This window comes from Phocoena phocoena, chromosome 16 (genome assembly GCF_963924675.1).
Source record: "Phocoena phocoena chromosome 16, mPhoPho1.1, whole genome shotgun sequence".
NCBI lineage: Eukaryota > Metazoa > Chordata > Mammalia > Artiodactyla > Phocoenidae > Phocoena > Phocoena phocoena.
The window spans coordinates 46,701,680-46,719,794 of record NC_089234.1 but is presented as its reverse complement, the minus strand read 5'-3'; the positions used below and the strand labels follow the sequence as shown (position 1 = coordinate 46,719,794).

General features: G+C 47.9%; 1 protein-coding gene across 1 annotated transcript in view; it reads left to right on the top strand.

The window, feature by feature from the left end:
• Positions 1-18,115, top strand: part of WDFY4 (WDFY family member 4) — a 262,852-nt gene that overhangs the window by 158,297 nt on the left and 86,440 nt on the right. Inside the window, 4 exon segments of the mRNA XM_065893727.1 lie at positions 660-866; positions 2,271-2,322; positions 5,268-5,431; positions 17,725-17,873. Coding sequence (XP_065749799.1) covers positions 660-866; positions 2,271-2,322; positions 5,268-5,431; positions 17,725-17,873 — 572 coding nt within the window.

Here is an 18,115-nt window from a genome sequence, read left to right as displayed (position 1 = left end):
TCCGCTGTCCAAACTGAATTGAAATGTTTCCTTGATAGATGATGTAGGAAACTTCAATGTGGCATACAAAAGCAATTTAGGGGTGTCGATGTATTTTGTAAAAGGTTTGAGTTATACTCTAGCAGAAGGTATAACAGTCAAGTGCTATGTATGCAAACTATGAGGATTTCATAGATATTAGGAAGGATAATTTTGATTAACATCAAAGGTTTTAGCTTCTTTGAACATTCTCACCACACTTCCAGTCCAGACACTGGAAGGAGGGCTTTCAGCATCATTTTGAAGGGTAGGGGCTGTGGTGAGGTTCTGTGTCCATTCTACCAAATAGCCGTCCAGTTCTCTGATGAATAGCATGGGGACCTTTGGGACCTGTTACTTTCTGCACAGCACCCAGCAGTCACGAGGCTCTGTGGGCCAAAGGGCAGAGGGTTTTTTTTCTCCTTGAAGCTGAATTAAATGGTCTCAAAGCTGAAAAACTGATTTCTTCTCCTGGCCTGGTCCTAGCTCCAGAGAGTACACCCTGAAGGTGCTTGGAGCTGCCTATAGAGGTGATTTTCCTCAGGCAATTATGGGGGGCTTGGTCTGTTCACCCCAGGAGGTTTGGGGCCAGGCTGGTGAGGAGATGTGTCCAGAGGTGACGCTGTACTTCTGCTTCTCAGAGGCGGAGATGTGGCAAAACCAAGGCAGCCAACGCCTGGGCCAGGATCCAGGAGCAGCTTTTTGGGGAGCTGGGCTTGTGGCGTCAGATGGCAGAAGCCACACCCTGCTCCCGGTGGGAACTGGACTGGAGAGAAGGACCAGCTCGCATGAGGAAACGTATCAGACGCTTGTCTCCGCTGGAGGCCCTGAGTCGAGAAAGGCTCAAGGTAAGAATTAGATGCAACAAGACAGGATGCTTCCAGTCAGGCAGTGTCTAGGGAGGTGTCTCCTTAGCTTTTCCATCTGATGTTGTTTCCATCAGGAGTGCTTTGGCATGGACAGATAGGAGATAAAGCATGCAGTTCACTGTAGGAGCGCTGTAATGCATTCTTGGTGCTGTTTAACAGAAGGAAAGAAGCACTAACTCCCCAGGTACATAGAAGGGATGCTATAACTACAGCCTGAATGAATGCAAAAAATAAGTGAGTGAGTGGTTCATATATACACCACTGACCCAGTACCACGCTGACATTCATAAAAGTCCATTAGAATGGTCTGGATGCCAGCGTTTGAAAAGAGCCACGTGATGGGCACTGTCTCTTGTACAAGTTATGTGTCATAGAGCAGTCATAGCCAGCCCTTCTATGGGTATTACTGTGCACGCAAATCCCATATCAAGTCTTACAATGGAAATATCTTGAACTCAGCTATTTCTGCAAGCTTGAGCCAGTGACCCGCTTCGTCCAAATGACACTGAAGCTGCGTTGGATTCCCAGGCAACGGAATCTGGACAGTCCCCAGGTGTTTGCTGTAATGAAGCTTGGACTCTCTGTCAAACTTACATTTTTGCCTTTTAAATGATGAGGAACCGTCCTTGGCTTGGTAGTGGATACAGAAGAATCTGTTAATAGCATTTCATGTCCTCATTGAACAATTCTGCTTTAAGATGTTCTGAAAAGCAGCCTTTCCAGACCCTGGAACGCAAGACATTTCCTTCTGCATTCATCCTGAGTTACAATGTTGGGCTTCTTCTCTAGTCTGTAACCTCAGAATCTTTTACCCACATTAAATCCTTTATAAAACCTAATGAAAAAATTATATTTCATTTATTCAGTAGACGTTTTAGTTTTGAGTGTATTGTCTGTAAACATCTGGTGATATATAGTATTTTTCCCTCAATACATTTCTTAGGAAATGGAGGCAGGAAAAATAAGCCTGCCCGTGGTGCTGATGTCAAGGACGAAGGCTGGCTGTGGAACCTAGACTCTGGTCTCTTGGGCTGTCCAGCCCCAGACCCTGTCCCTGGTCCCCTCTCCAGGGTGGCCCATACCACAGACAGCCAGGATACTCTCTACTCCCATTTGACATAATCTTTGGTAATTACTGTAAATCCTACTTAATGGAAGATTGTGGGTTTTTTCCCCTTTGACTCAGGAACATTAATACTTGCATTTTATTGTGGTCCTTTAGGATTTGGCATTTTGCTCCCCTTGCCTTTGAGTCTTGAGTGTATGCGTGATTTGAAGGAGCCATATGCATGTGTGTGTATGTGTTTGTGAATCTGTGGAATGGGGGGGTGGGGCCCATAGGTATCCAGGATTTAATTTCTCTTTTCTCTGGTTTTATTTCAGGAAAGTCAGGACAGAAATGGTGATATTTCTCAGTTAAATGCTGAAAACCAAGGTATTCAATTTATCTGTATTTTTATTTAACAGTTAAACCAATTCTTGGTTTTATTTAACATCTCCTTAAAGATATGAAGTTAATATATTGTGGGAAGAAAATGCTGCAAGTCTAGAGTAGGGAGTGCAAGGCCTTTCATCACTCTGCTCTCCAGAATGAAGAGGGACCCATTCCAGACCTGAACACTCCACTGGGGGAAGAATTTTGTATTTAGGTTGCAACAGTAATAATTTTTTTCAGGGAAACTATCCTGTCAGTTTGCTATACGAGGGAAACCTCAAAAGTGCCCCCCCAAATACTAATACATGTTCAGTATGTGACCCAAAACACCTAGGAGGAAAATAGGAAAATATTTTAGAGCAAAATTGGATGGGATAGATATTTAATACTTAACACTGAGTTCTCTGATTGTGAAGATGACAGATATGATGGTCATTGTTATTTCTCCAATTTAAAGAAGCACTTTGAATCATTGTTGATGTTTATGCTTACCCTTTGTGTAATACTCATGGAGGAATTTGGTTGAGTTGATATGCCAAAAATCTAGTTTATTTTCAGAGGTCATTTTGGCCCGAACACATCAAATACATACCAAACACACACACAGACACATACACTATATTTCAGATTTTGTGTTTCTGCCAAAGACTCTGCCTTTTGTTTCAGACACTCTCTGTCTGTGAGTTTCACTGTATCCTAGGCTGCAGCTTATATCATATCCTTAACCAAGTGACAGCTTCCTAGAGCTGATCAGACTTGTCTCATTTAGTGCCTTAGCACCGGATTTTGCGTGGAGCTTGCTGTCTTGTCAGTCTGTAGTAACAAAGCCCAGAAGTGAGGATCTTGAGCTCTGACCCCAGGCTGATTTGGGGAGTCCCACTTGGGACTTGGGATGACAGTGTAACACTCATATTTTGGCTTCTCTTCTTTCCATCCCAAGCCCCATAACCCTAAGATCAGAAGGAGAATCTGCCTGCTCTCCCTTCTCAAAATGGGTGGCTGCAGAGGGTACAGTGGTAGAAAGCAGGTGTTTGATTTTATGTGGCCTAGGGCCATGGGCTGCTAAGTCCCCTCGTCCCCTATATGCAGGGCCTCTGGTCACCTATGATCCCAGGCCTCCTCCATGTTTCCAGCATGGACCCCCAACTCCCAGTAGGGAGCTCAGTCAAAGAAGAAAGGGCTGTGATTCTTCAGCATGCCTTCCTGGGTGCCTGTATCTACACAGTGTTTTCTCTGCCTGAGGAAAAGCCTCTGATGGATGTTGCTGTGAGCAGCAGGCACTTACATTCATCCAAGTGTGAGGTTCCCAGGCGGGGAGGAGGTCAAAGAGATGAGCATCTTGCCACAAAGAAGATGTCCAGTAGCACCCTGACCTTTCAGCCATGTGCTGCTCCACGCAGGTGGACACCCAGGACAGGGGGGAGGAGAAAAATCTAGAGATCCACACAGGTGTGTACTTAGCTGGCACCCAAAGGCACATGCACAGGAGTGCATCCTTTGGAAATAAGTCTAGATGTGCACACAAATGATTGCAGCACAGTGGATTTTGGTAGTGTAGAAATAGAAACTAGTTGTATCTCTAAAAAACAAGAGGTGGGGCTTCCCTGGTGGCGCAGTGGATGAGAGTCCGCCTGCCGATGCAGGGGGCACGGGCTCGGGCCCCGGTCCGGGAGGATCCCGCGTGCCGCGGAGCGGCTGGGCCCGTGGGCCGTGGTCGCTGGGCCTGTGCATCCGGAGCCTGTGCTCCGCGACGGGAGAGGCCACAGAAGTGGGGCCCGCGTTCCGCAAAAAAAAAAAAAAAAAAAAAAAAAAGAAGAGGTGAGTTGGGTAATTATGGAAGAGTCACACAATAGATTATTACAGCCACTTAAGTTGCTTTCTAAGAACTTTTAATGGAATGGGAAAGTGCTCATGGTGTAATCTTGAGCAAAACAGTTAGAAAAGAAAAACTATAAATTCAGTATAATTCTTACCATGTCAGAAATGACGTTATGTGTGTACATATACATGTATGTACAAAGAAGATGTCATGTCAGAATTAAGCCAAACTGTGGCCAGGGAGGACAAACAACAGCCTAGAGATAAAAAGATCAGCCTCTGGACTCAGAGGGACTTGGTTCAGATTCGGCCTCTAGTTCTTAGTAGCCGTATGCCCTTGAGCAAAATAAAGCCTTTGTCAGTTTCTTCATTTGCAAAATGAGGATGGAATGGACTCTACAACCTAGGTAGGACTGGATGAAAAATGTCATTCAAATATCCAGCACAGAGAAGGTGCTCACTAAACAGAGCTGTTGTTATTAGCACTCTCTCTGGGCGCACGGGTGATACTTGTTTTATTTCTCAGTTTTAATTTCTCACAATTTCATGGGTTTTCCAAGTTTTTTACATTAAGAAGATAGTATTTCCATAATTAGGGAAAAAAAACCCACTCTTGAAAGAGTGAACAGGGGACCTCCCTGGCGGTCCAGAGGTTAAGACTCTGCACTTCCACTGCAGGGGGCGTGGGTTTGATCCCTGCTCAGGGAACTAAGATCCCGGCATGCCGCCTGGTGTGGCCAAAAAAAAAAAGAAAACAAAAAGTGAATAAAGTGAAGTTCAGAAAAAGCAAATCTTGGGTGACCCTCTGCGACCCTCTAGGAAATTGCTTTACTGATTAATGAAGGTGAATCTGAAACATCCCCTGTGGTCACTGGAGAGCTGCAGAGCAGCCAGGCCCGGGTACATCTTCCCGAGTGAATCAACCTGCAGGTGTGTTCACCACATGATAGGGTCAGAGGGGTGTGTCCACTTTCAGAAACAGTGAGGGACACGCTGGGATCCACATCATTCACGGCTGCCCTGAAACCTTGCAGTTCCTCCCAGGGACTCGAGCCCAGGCTGTGCACTGTCCCTCGTGACTCCAGGTGGCTCCTGCACAAACCACATGTCCCTTTTTACTGCTGCAGATGAAGTGACACCAAAGGAAGCTGAGAGCGAGAGAGATGAGGCAGTAGACTGCACCCAGCTGACCTTCTTCCCCGCCTTACACGAAAGCCTGCACTCTGAAGATTTCTTGGAACTGTGTCGGGAGAGACAAGTCATTTTACAAGAGCTTCTTGATCATGAAAAGGTAACACAGCCCATCGTGATTATTCTTTAAAGATTATCAGACATGAGAGAACTAAGCTTTCTGCACTCACATGGGAGGTGATATCTCCATTCACCATAAAAAAAATCAATGAGCAAAAGCGACGGCATGCTTCTGAATTTATGGGCCCAGAGCAAGGGTGCAAATGCCCACACATCTTGCATGAAAATGTTTAGAAAATATAAATCAAGCTAATAAACTCTTAAATGAAATATGTTCTAATGTCCTATATTGACCTTTATAATGACCTGGGGGGCCAGTTTCAAATTTAGAATTCTTGACCTTCTTGTAGTTCAGCACCTTGGCCCCCTGCTCACAGCCTGACCACTTGAGGGATCCATCCCATGCCTGAGTGAGGGGCCCTGGTGGATGTGTTTGGACACCTGACCCATATGTCCCAGCTGCCCCCACACTCCTCACCTTGAAACCAGCTCCCCTTGGCCACCACTCAGGCCTAGAGGAAGCACACTTGTGGCACCTTCAGCCCTCAGAAGGGTGGACCTGGAGATACAGTATGCACAGCCAGGAGGCAGGCTGGACCAGTTAGCAGGGAAATCCATTGTTGCGGATGCCTGGAGCTGGATTGTGGGAGCCCAGGCTCTTGGCGTGCATGCATGTCCCCTGGGTATGACTGGAAGAGGGTCAGGGGGTCCCCCTGAAGTACAGGAACAGGGAAGGGCCCTCTTACACAAGGCTAAGAAAGTATGGAAGATGAAGCACATGTCTTAAAGTAAAACGGACCTGAGCTAAAACTCCCAGCTTGGCCACATATTAAATGGCCTGCTACCTAACCTTCATGAGCCTCAGTTAGTTATTCTCATCTTTAATATGGAGTGCACGGCAACCATTTCACAAAACTCTCATAAGGCTTAAATGGGATAATGGAAGCAAAGTGACTAGCATAGCACCCAGCACACATGAGGTGGCTCATTAAAGACTAATTCTCTTCCCTTTCCAAAGGTTGAGTGGTTTAAGGGCTGGGTAGACTTCCATCTGTCTCTTCCATCAACTCTTCTGTATGGGATGTAAGTGAAGAAGATGCCCCAGCAAAACAGAGGAGCAGGCAGGGCGGGGCTGGCAAGACATGCAGGGGCTACCCAGAGATGAATGCATGAGAGCTGAGGGCTAGTCTGGCTGCAGGGTGGAGGAGAGTGGAGCTGAACTACGGGCCACTGAGTAAGCAGCCTGGGTATCCAGGAGCAAGTGACAAGCTCCGAGAGCTTGTGATGGGTGTGAGCAACGTGCAGAAGCCGAAGCATGTCCTTTCCAGGGGCAGATTCTTTGCAGAGACTCCTGGAGGGTGTCAAACTGGGATTTACTCCTTCCAGGGGTTGGGTAAAAGGGCTGGCTTGAAGTGCATTGGCCAAATGGGTGACTAGAATTTCTGCCGAGCGTTTAGCTGCTTTCAGATTTGGGTAGCAGTTCAATCAAAACAATCCTGGAACAACAAGGTCCTTGAACATGCTGAACCCACAGCTTTCAGCCAGAGAGCACATTTGCAAGTCCCCATCACACCTCACCACCATGCCTTTGCTCATGCTGGTTTGTCTGTCTGTGGTGCTCTGCACGCTAGACTCCTAGCAGCTGACTCTCCAAAGCCCATCATGACTGGTCCCCAATCTGAAACCCGGAGAGCTGGTCTCTCCCTCATCCCTGTCTCTACTGCCCACTGCATCTCCACCTGCCCTTGCTCCTGACATACAGGCTAACCTTCACCACTTCACCTTCTGCCTCTCACTCTGCTGATGCTCCTTCATGGAGGGACCCCCAGGCGCCTAACCTCAGGCATGCCTGGAGAAGCCTTTCTGCAAACACCGATGAATGAAGATTTATTACAGTCACGTTCATTTTATTTTGATTATGGAAGTATTGTAGTCTAATGTGTGAAAGTTTAAAAAATGGATATAAAACATAACATGTAACATATACATATATATTTATATATGTGTGTATACATAGCCACAGTATCCAGCTGCCGAGTACTAACAGCTGATAACAGTTTGAACATATCATATATGTTCATATAGGTAAATGGATATTTAGTAAATGCCTAGTCAATTGAAAACAGCTAAGAGATCAATGCTTTCTTACTCTTAAAACGTTTCTTTGCCTTATGCCCTTAAAGGATCATGTAAAGCAGTGATTCTCAGCAGGGGGCAGCTTTACCCTGCCCCCCCCCCCCCCCCCGGGGACATTTGCCAACGTCTGGAGACATTTTTAGTTGTCATGACTTGGTGGGGAGGGGTTGCTACTGGCATCTAGTGGGCAGAGGCCAGGGATGCTACTTCACATCCTACAATGCTCAGAAGAGCAGAAAATAATTGTTCAGTCCCAGACGCCTATAGTGTCAAGGTGAGTAATCCTGATATGATAGATGCATATTAAACAGATTAAAACCAAACCCCAGCCATCCCTTCCTGCTTTCCTGATAGGGTAAAGAAATACTGGGTTATATATTGTCTCCATATTGGCTCTTTTCATCCTTTTGATAAGAAGAGAGCAATGGCAATGCTTTGGTTTTATTTGGTGTATTAATTTTACACTGCTGCCATAACAAATTACCAAAACCTTGGTGACTTAAAGCAGCACACATTTATTATCTCAAAAGTCTGAGCACAACATGGCTCAGCTGGTTCTCCGCTTAGAGTCTCACAGGGCTGAAACCGAGGTGTTGGCAGGGCTGCGTTTCTTTCTAGAGGCTCTGGAGATGAAGCCATTTCCAAGCTCATTCAGGTGTTGGCAGAATTCAGTTCCCCGCTTCCGTGGGACTGAGTTCCCGGTTCTTGGCTGGCTGTCAGCCAGAGGTCGTTCTCTGCTTCTAGAGGCCACCCACGTGCCTTGCCTGTGGCTCTCTTCCTGCCTCTTCAAGGCCAGCTGCAGTAGCCTTCTCACACTACGGATCTCTCTGAGCTGCTTCTGCCTCATCCCTCCCCCTCATCTCCCCTCTGCCTCCCTCTTCCATTGAATCTCTCCCACCAACTCTTCTGCTGCTAAGGTCTCATGGGAATTGGACCCACCAGATAACCCAGGATAATCTCCCTATTTTAAGGTCCACTGATTTGCAACCTTAATTTCATCTGGAATGAAAAATAATTTCAAGCCCTTCAAGCAGCACCTAGGTTAGTATATGATGGGATAACCAGGGATGAGGCTCTTGGGGGACATCTTTGTCCCCAAATACTGCCTGCCACATCTGGTATCACTGAGGGTCCACATGTCACCTAATCCGTGCCCCGCCTTCCAAGAAGGGCTTCTGCAGATGGCCTGACTCCCATGTGTTTGCCAAGACCAGCCAGGTGGCTCCAGTCCTCCCTGGGCTGGGCTGAGGGCGAGGTCTGGAGTTTACAGTCACAGCCAGAGCTAGTCCCAGCATGGCCTGTGCAGCAGGTTCTTGCCTTTGGTACTTGTCCTGGTCTCTGAGAGTCTTATTTTTGCTAACTGTCCCACCCAGCAACACTTCACTCCGGGGTCTTGTTGGGGGAGCCAGAGCCTGAAGCCCACAGGTGACTGACTTTCCCAGCCTCTGAGAGGCAGGTCAGGAGCAGGGAGCGGCTGTTCTCTCGTTTTCCCCTGCCTCGTACTTAAACTTCAGTCCTTCTGGATCTGCATGTCACACAGCAGGAAGCTGTCAGAATGCCACATGTGGCTCACTGTGGTGGCAGGGACTCCAGGCTGTGCAGACAGGAGCATGTGAAACGCAGCAGGGTCTGAGGCAGGATCTTAGTGCTTGGTGTCCCCTTACCTGCCGGGAGGGGCCACACGAGGTTGGGGGGAGGGGCACAAAGGGACTAGGCAGGGCAAGGCCAGGCGATTCTTGGCATTATCAAGACATTGGTTCTTTGCATGAGTTGTTTTGATCCATTTCGTTGGGTTGTGCTTGTTCCCTCTGACTTCACGGTAAACTGTGAGAGAGATTCTTTTCCAATTCAGCCTGAGTTCCTACAAGGTCACTGGAGCAAGACACACCTGCTCCCTGAAGAAGCAGGTCTAGGAGACTGGCCAGGGTCACATGGGGACAGGCTCCCAGGAGGCTAGGTGGACAGAGGCTCTAGCCTGGTCCCAATCCCACCTACACTGCGTGTCTTTGCCCCAAATCAGTGCAGAGGAGCTCTCGGTGGCTTGTATCTGCTCTTATCACTGTGATTGTGGCTCTTTTAATGGTACCTTAGCATTTGTTCTCTCCAAGAAGGAGGGAGGAGTGGGGTATGAACCCTGGTACCTAAGCCATGGCCCTGAGGAAGTGGGAAAGGGTCTGTCAGTGCAAATGAGGAAACGTTCCTGTTTAAACCCAGCCCCAGCCGGCTTCCAGGGCTTCCAGGATGCACCTGGGAGCCTGTGAAGCCAGGAACTGTGGAGGTTGGGCAAGTGTTGAGCTTGGACAAAGTGGGAGAATCCAGGTCTGAGTGGGTCTGTTTCCTGCTGAGATGGTGGAGGACGTGACAGAGGTTCAGAGTAGAGCCCATGAGAAACCCGACCAGCTGGGATGGGGCCCATCTAGGGTTCTCTGTCCACTACAAAATACAGCATTTTGTGGGAAAGAAGGAAGTTGCTGGGTTTGGGGCCTTGATTGACGTGTGGTGAGTCCCCTGAATTTAAAGCCTGAGGCAGAGAGGAGCATAGGGAAGCAGGCCTGGGAACTCAGGGACATCCACGGGCTGGAAGAGTGGGCTGAGTCGGGTCTGGGCTGCAGAGCTCATTGTGGAGCGGGCCCTGTGACGTGGCCCCCTCCACTGCCCACACCTCTACTAGCCAGATCATTGCAGCCTCACGCCCACCCATTCACCACTCCCCTGCAACCAGAGGCCCCCTCCTGGGTGAGCCTGTGCTGATGTGTCCGTCCCCAGAGCACTCATAGCGATGGGCCGCCCGCAGCCCTCTGCTCACTCTGCTGCCAGCATCTTCCTCGTCACACGGCTCTGTAATTATTCTTGAGTCTTCCTGTGATGCCTTTAAAGGCAGGGACAGGCTGGAATTCATTCTTGTCTCTCCCTTCCCTGACTCGTAGTATCTGTGCTCTGGAAAGATTTGCTGAACTGGAGAACACAGCTTTATCAATGGACCGTCCATGGGGAGCCCCCCGCTCCAGTGTGCCTTGCTGCAATGTAGGGGCTCCAGGCGTGGGCAGCCTGCCCACCGCAGTGACATGGGTCTGCTCTCGAGAACCTCGGGAACTGGCCTGAGGGGTGGCATGCCTTGGGCATACCTTGTTCATTGGGGGAGCCGCTCTGGGAGCAGGTAAGGTATGGCGGAGCAGGCCTGGCTGCCTTGAAAATCCACCACCACCAAGGAAGAAGATGCCAACAATTCATGCCCAGGAGGGCAGCTTGGCACAGGGCAAGTGCTCAGACTGGATGGAGAGCCTCATTCTGCTCTTTGTTTATCACTATTATTGGCAGAATAATAGTGATATTATTATTACTATTATTATTAATAATATCGATATTATCAATATTGATAATATCGATATTATTAATAATAGTGATATTATTATTACTATTATATCTGGAGCACTTGCTTTGGGTGCTTTTCATACATCTCATCGAGTCTCACCATGGGCCCTGTGAAGGAGGCTTTATCATTTTCAACTTAAAGATGGCAAAACCAAAGCCTAGAGAGGCTGCTAACTGGAATTGCTCGTATTTCATCTCAGCTCTGTCTTACTCCAAGTTTGTGTGTTTTTCCCTCTTTTTCCTAGCTCCTAGCCTACTATGTTGGGCAAGTTACATAAACTCTCCACCACCCTGTTCTTCAGCAACCTTCCTGTATTGGCCTTGGACATGTTGGCTCCAGGACCCCTCTGCTTCCTCTGCAAAGGTTCTGGTTAATGCCGCCTCAGGCAGGCAGGCCTCCAGGTTCTTCACCGTGCACGGCGTCTCTGCCAGGACATAGCGTGACACGCACGTGCCAGCCTGCCTGCCTGCACATGACTTAGCCCCAGCTCCTTAATCCTTGGTCATTCTACTTACTGTCGAGGACAGGAACTGGAAGTCGAGGAAGGGAGGATTGTTGCACTGACCCTAGAACCATGAACGTGTTTAAGCAAACATATAGAGGGTTTGACCGTGGCAGGGGTGTGTGTGTGTGTGTGTGGGTGGGTGGGTGTGTGTGTGTGTGTGTGTGTGGGTGTGCAAGTAGGTGGTTATTTTCTGCATTTCCCCAGACTAATATTTTCTGCTTGTGTTGAAACATTTTGAGGCAAGTATTGTTGTAAGCTGAGAATTCCCCTAATTAAGAAGTCTCCATAAGACCTTTTAGGTCTTGTGCTTTTTCTAAGTGAAAGCACACCCACAGCAGGGTGTACGTGGTGGGTGTGCGCCCAGGCTCAGAAAGCGCGGACCTCCTGCCTTCAAGTGGCCATCACGTAAAGTGGGCAGGCAGCCCGTGGCGAGCCCTGGCTCCTCCTCCCCTGCCGTCTCAGAAGTGTTTGCTTTCATGGTCTTTGCCGATGCAGCCCAGGAGACTCTGGGGCACATCTCCTTCCAGACTTCTGGATGGCTTGTCCCCACAGAGGCCCCTGGGGGAAGCAGGCAGACCTGGAGCTGGGAATGGCAGCAGCTTAACTCATTTCTTTGCGAGAACATTGGAGCTCTGATCGCCTGTAGCGATACCTGGGATGGTAATTATTCTGTGCTACTTTTGCGTCATTGATTAATGATTCCCAGAACCATGAACACATTTCTCTGCAAACAGCTCCATTTGACATGAGGAGTGGTTTATTTAATGTATGTTAACTGTGGGCTTGTGTCAGCCACTGCGTGGTTGGGGACGGTCCCTTGTCCCCCCTTCCACAGAGCTGCTCACAGAAGTGAAGTGAGTCTCCACTTAAAAAAATGTGCTTCCAGGCCCAGTCCAGAGTTAGAACTCACATGGGAGTTGTTTTTTACTGTTGCTGTTCTTTTTAATTACATGAAAAACTAAACATTTTTTTTTTATACAAACTCAATGTAAAATATTAGTTTGACCTTGTTAGAAATGAAATCAGCTCACAGGGAGATAATTTTGCTCTGAACAGCAGGGAGCAGCATCAAGCCCTTCCTAGGTATTTTTAGCTGAAGTCATTTGTAGAAGGCAAAGAACTGTGTTAACCTTTGCACGTAGTAACTTCCCCCCCTGGGTGAGTCGCCACAAGTAACTTTCTAGAATGCAGAGCTGCGCATGTCATCCCTACTGAACACCTTCTGAGACGCTCTTTGGCATACTTTGTGCACAGGGCCACTCTGAGCTGGCCCTGTGCTTCCCTGGGCTTGCTTCCCTTACCCTTACATGAGTGCGCGAGTGTGTTCACACACACACACCTGCCTTTTTACTCTAATTATACAGAACGACTTATAATCTCTAAACATGTCCAACTGGCTCAAGACTTTGTACCTTGCCAAGTTTCTCCTCTGTTTTCATCATCTCAACACCCAACCTCAGCCTTGGGGTCACGTCCTTGGGACCCACTTCTCTGATGTCACCTGCCCGCCCCTCCCCGGAGGCTGTCTGGGGCAGGCACTCTCCTCTGTGCCCTGAGAATGCTTGTGTTTCCCCCCAACCCCATGCTGTCCCAGGACAGTTGGTATTCTTCTCTCCTTCCTGTTAGACCGTGCGCACCACAAGATGTGTTTTCCCTCCCTTTATGTTTGTGTGGAGGCACAGGCCAAACATTCAATATGTATCTATTAAATGAAAGCATGAGCAAATGGATGAGTTATAGCAATGTGCCTGCATGTGATGGGACCTCATCTTTCATAGCCTCGCTGGTGTCCACGGATCAGTGTCTAAGTATGGTTTTCAGATTGTCTGCATGAGAATCATCTGGGCTGCCTATTAAAATGCAAATTCCAGGGCCCATTCTGCACTTGCTGAATCAGAACAACTGGGGATGTAACCTGGGAAGATGAACTTTAACAAGCTGCCTGGGTGATTCTCATGCATACTCACTTTTCAAATAAATGCTGAGATCCACAAGTCTGGGTTTCACGATATACGGAGCTGCCCTGGCTAGAAGCATGCTTCAGCTTCAGTCACTGAGTGCAGCTTCTAAATGCAGCTAATGCTCCACACTGCGCTTTGAACAGTTCAGGACTTGTAATCCTTTTCACATTATACTGGTGCAGTTTCGATCCTTTTCCGTTTGGTCTCCCCTGAGCCAGCAGAGAAAGGGTGGAGGCTTGGCTGTTGGCAGGCTTGCTGTGCAAGTGGCACACGCAGGCAGGCAGGGGGCATCCCTGCTCCTTGTCTCCACCTGAAAATACGAGCTGCCATCAAGAGATCCAAGTGTTATATTTCTTCTCAGATCTGCCAAACTGACATATAAAAATAATATCTCCTTATTGTTTTAATATACACTTCTTTGCTTACTAGTGTGACTGAATGCTCCATCTAAAAGTGATCAATAGGGAAAAAGTAGATGCCCGAATTCATAGGTAGCCAGCACAAACGGAATTGAAATAGTCTCTCTCCTTTTTGATACTTAACTTTTTCTCAGCGATCTGTACTGTTTTTTGAGATAAGAGAGTACTCATTCCATACACCACTGTAACAGAATGTATTGATAACAAGGTCTAGGTGAGCAGACGTATGGAAAGGGAAGCGTGACACATGTGAGCACGGTTGAAGCTTTCTTTGCAGTAGGTTTTTCGCACAAGTATAAGAGAATGTACACGTTAGCTCTCTTACTGGGTACTTCACATGGCAGCTCGGAATCTCGCTTCTTCTACCTATAAAATTAGAGCATTGTACTCAATTGCAGACTAGTAATGCTGGAAAAAATCTTCAGGGAGCCTCCAGTTGGCCTCCCCCTTTTGCACACTGAGGGCTGCCTCTCGGAGAATGTGCTCGCGTGGGCTTCCACAGAGTGTCCCAGCCAACTCTTGTCCCTCTAACTTGAGCTCTGGCAGTTTTGGATTTCCAGACAACCTGTTCCTTATCATACGCAGAACCAGGTGTGGCCATGTACTTGGTTATTCACCCATCAGGAATGATACTATACCATCTAGCTGATCCTAAAAACTTCTACTTATCAAGCTGAAGTTCCACTCTTTTTAAAGTGATAGAATCATGGCAGGAGGGAATTCTTAATCATGATTAAACTTGGGGGTGGAGCCCTCTCAGGGCTAATTTAAATGGAAGAGCAGGGAATAGTTCACTTGGATTCATTTTCCAGTTTTTAGAATGCCACTCTTTCCTAGCAGAATCCATTTTTAAGCTATAAACCCAGCTCTCACCAGACATTTTTCTTGTGGTTTCGTTTATTCTGGTTGTTACTTAATTCTCCCCAAGGGAAAACATCAGGAGATCATGGAAAGATGCTGCAGCCCCTGCTCTTGGCACCACAGAGTTTGGGTGAGGGGGCGGCATCACGGGGAGGGGAGAGGTTTGGGAGGTACATAGGCCTGGACTGCGCTTGGGCCCCGCATATGAGCATGTGAATGTGAGGACGAAGCATCCTCCATACAAAGGCATAAGAAAAACGTTTCAGTGGCTTGGCATAGGGGACATAAACACCCTGCAGCAATGCTGCTGGGAATGTAAATTAGTGTCACCTTGCAGGAGGGCAGGCTGGCACTAGATCACAATTTAAAATGTCCACATCCTTGACCTGCAGTTCTACTTCTAGGAATTCAACCTAAAGATTTACTCATGTGTCCCAAGTGACATGTGTATAAGGCTGGTCACTGTAGCATCACTTGTGATGTCAAAACATTTGAAAACAACCTGAGTCAATAGGGGGTCGGTCTAATAAGTTGTTGTACATCCATGCAAGGGAATGGTCTGCACCGTTTAATAAAAGTGAGACAACTCTATAAGAAGTGATTTGGAAGGGTCTGCTAGATGGCCTATTAAGGGAGAAAACTAGATACAGACCAGTAACTATACGAATATGCGGTTTGTGTAAAAAAAGAGAATATGTACAAAACATGCTGTGTATTCACTGAGTCTCTTCAGTATAACATACCGCAGGAGAAGCAAAACTTTTCCTCTACCCTCTTAGAGTCTCCAGCTAGGCCTGAGAATTCAGTGGACAGAAGACAGATTGACAGGAGAAATGTGTACAGATTTTATTTTTACATGTACACGGGAGGCTTCACAGGAAAATGAAGACATCTAAGGCCCCCAGGATCTGAGCACACCTACTTTGCAGCTTCACCAGCCACACTGACCTCTCTTCTACTCCCCAAACCTGCCCTTCCTGCCTCTAGGCTCTGAGCTGGATGTTCCCATTCCCTGAAATTTCTTCTCCCAGCTTCTGCATGACTGCCCATTTCCATCCTTCAAGTCTCAGGGTCTGTCTAAAATAGTGTCCCCTCCAAGTTTCTCTCTGCCTTATTATCATCAACCTGTTTTTTTTTCTCTCAACACATTTCACAGTCTGTGATAGTTTATTAGTTGATGTGTCTTCCCCCACTGGATTTTAAGTCCCACGGTTGTAGGGTTCTTGTTTATCTTGTTTGTTCCTGACTTTGACTAATCCTGTTTGATGCAGCGGTGTGAGAACTGGTATCCAGGGCTGCTTTCCAGGCTTCACCACTGCAGTCCTATCATTGCTCCCAAAGGTGAGCACAGAGCTTAACTTCAGTCCTGGGCTCTGCCACTTACCCATCTTTGATGAGATTCTTATCTCTGGGACCCCTTTTTTTTCCATCTCTAAATTAGAGTAGTACAACTACCCTTGCCCAACTGTAAGGATTATACTGGTTAATATGTGTAAAATGTTTACAATGGTTATAAAAAAAAAGTAGGTAGTAAAAAAAAAAAATCAGGTCCTCTTTTGGATAACTGGAATTAGCACAGAATTACGCTGAGAAAATGTTGGTCTTGGTCTTACTCTGGTCCATTTGGGCTCCCGACATCTAAAAATTCATGTATTCTCTCACTCGTTCCTTTGGAGATTTTTTCCACGTAAGGACCCACCTAGTCCTTACTTCATGCGGGACTCTGGGTCATAAGACACCCTTTCAGGTCAGGCTCCCCAGAAAGCCAACGTTGAGCCAGAGATGTGCGTGCAGCAAGTTCATTGGGAGTGTGGGTCATTGTGTTAGACCCAAACGGTCTACGAAGGATTCCAACTCGCCCAAGAACCGCCAAGAGTCGAGAGCCGCTGCAACACGCAAGAGGTTTATTAGGAGCCGATGCACCGGGGTTCCCTGAACCTCACGCAGGAGGCCGATGGGGAACCCCTAAAAGCGGAATCACATACTTTTTATAGGTTTATTTACTCATAGGGCGGGTATATTCTCACAATGATTGGGTAAATGTGGTGACTTTTGAATTCATTGGCTTAGGAACTTTTGCCCCACCTTCTGGCCGTTATAGTTGTCTGTTCATTGTGGCGGTTAGGGCGTATACCTGTTACGGGCAACTGGAAAATTACCCGCTGTCTGGCAAGTCCCCGTCAACTGAAAAACTCCAAGAATTGGTTTCGATAGGGAGAAGGAGTGGCGCACGATAGGGAGAAGAATTGGTTTACGGGAACAAGTGAGGGGGTGGAAAGTCCCTAAAGGCCCCACAATTGGACTGGGCCCAGCGAGAAGTGCAGACTCAGCAAGGCCTCGGTTGATCCCACGGGAGCTCAGACTTGACCTGAGTGGAGGCAAAAGGTCTGGCCCTTCCTTCTCTGACCAGTTGTTGGGTACGGACGGCCACTGGGATGAGGACATGACCTTTGGCCAGGTACTCTCTTTAGCTGAGGGATTCTGGAAAGCTGCCAGCATCTTCAGCTGCTGAGAGAACGTGCTTGAGCCTGAAAGATGAGACCTGGGCGGAGCTCGTGCCACCTCTGCACACACCTTGGACCAGCCTTGGCCTTGTAGACAGCAGTACCAGTCTTGCACTTGTGGTTCTAGGCAGACCCGGTTCCAGTCCTGGCTCAGCCAGTTTCCAGCTGGCCTCTGGACAAGCTCCTTCGCCTTTGTAACTGAGGGATGCCTTGGACCTTGAAAACTTTCCTCCTTGTTTATAGAGGAATGTTTTGCACAGTTGTAGAGGAGCTTAAAGTGAGAGGAAAAAAAGTCCAGCGTGCTCAACACAGCAGTAAACACTCATCCACATGCCTTGGTGGGGGTGGGGTGGCCTTGGGTAGATGAAATAATGAAACAGGGTGTTGGGTATAGAAATGAAACTTAGACTGTGAAGAGCAGTGCAGCTCTGGGGCAGTGGCTCTGTCATTTACAGGGTGATACTCTCACCTCCAAGGGCCTGGTGGGCGACCGGCCACTGCCCTCCTGCCCTCCAAAAGGAGATGGGCATGCTTCCTTTGCACGTGGCCTGACTCTGGCACTCTCTCCCTGCAGGTGACACAGAAGTACTCCCTGGTCATCGTGCAGGGTCACCTGGTCTGCGAAGGGCTCCTGCTCTTTGGCCAGCAGCACTTCTACATCTGCGAGAACTTCACACTCTCTCCCGTGGGTGATGTCTACTGCACCCGCCACTGCTTATCCAAGTGAGTGTCCCTCCCCTCCCAGCAGATTCTGCCCTAAGCCCCGAGCTGCCTTCTCAGCCACCCCCATGCCTATGCCTCCCACCTTGTTCTTTCTATGGGCTCAGGTTTGGGCCTGAAACTGAGCCACGAGATAAAACAGAGGAACCTTAAGGCATAGGCATCATGATTGTGGTTCCCCAAAGCTAAAATCTGGAGCGGTTAACAATGCAGCAGCTCCTGGGGCTTTCCTGCTATGGAATGCA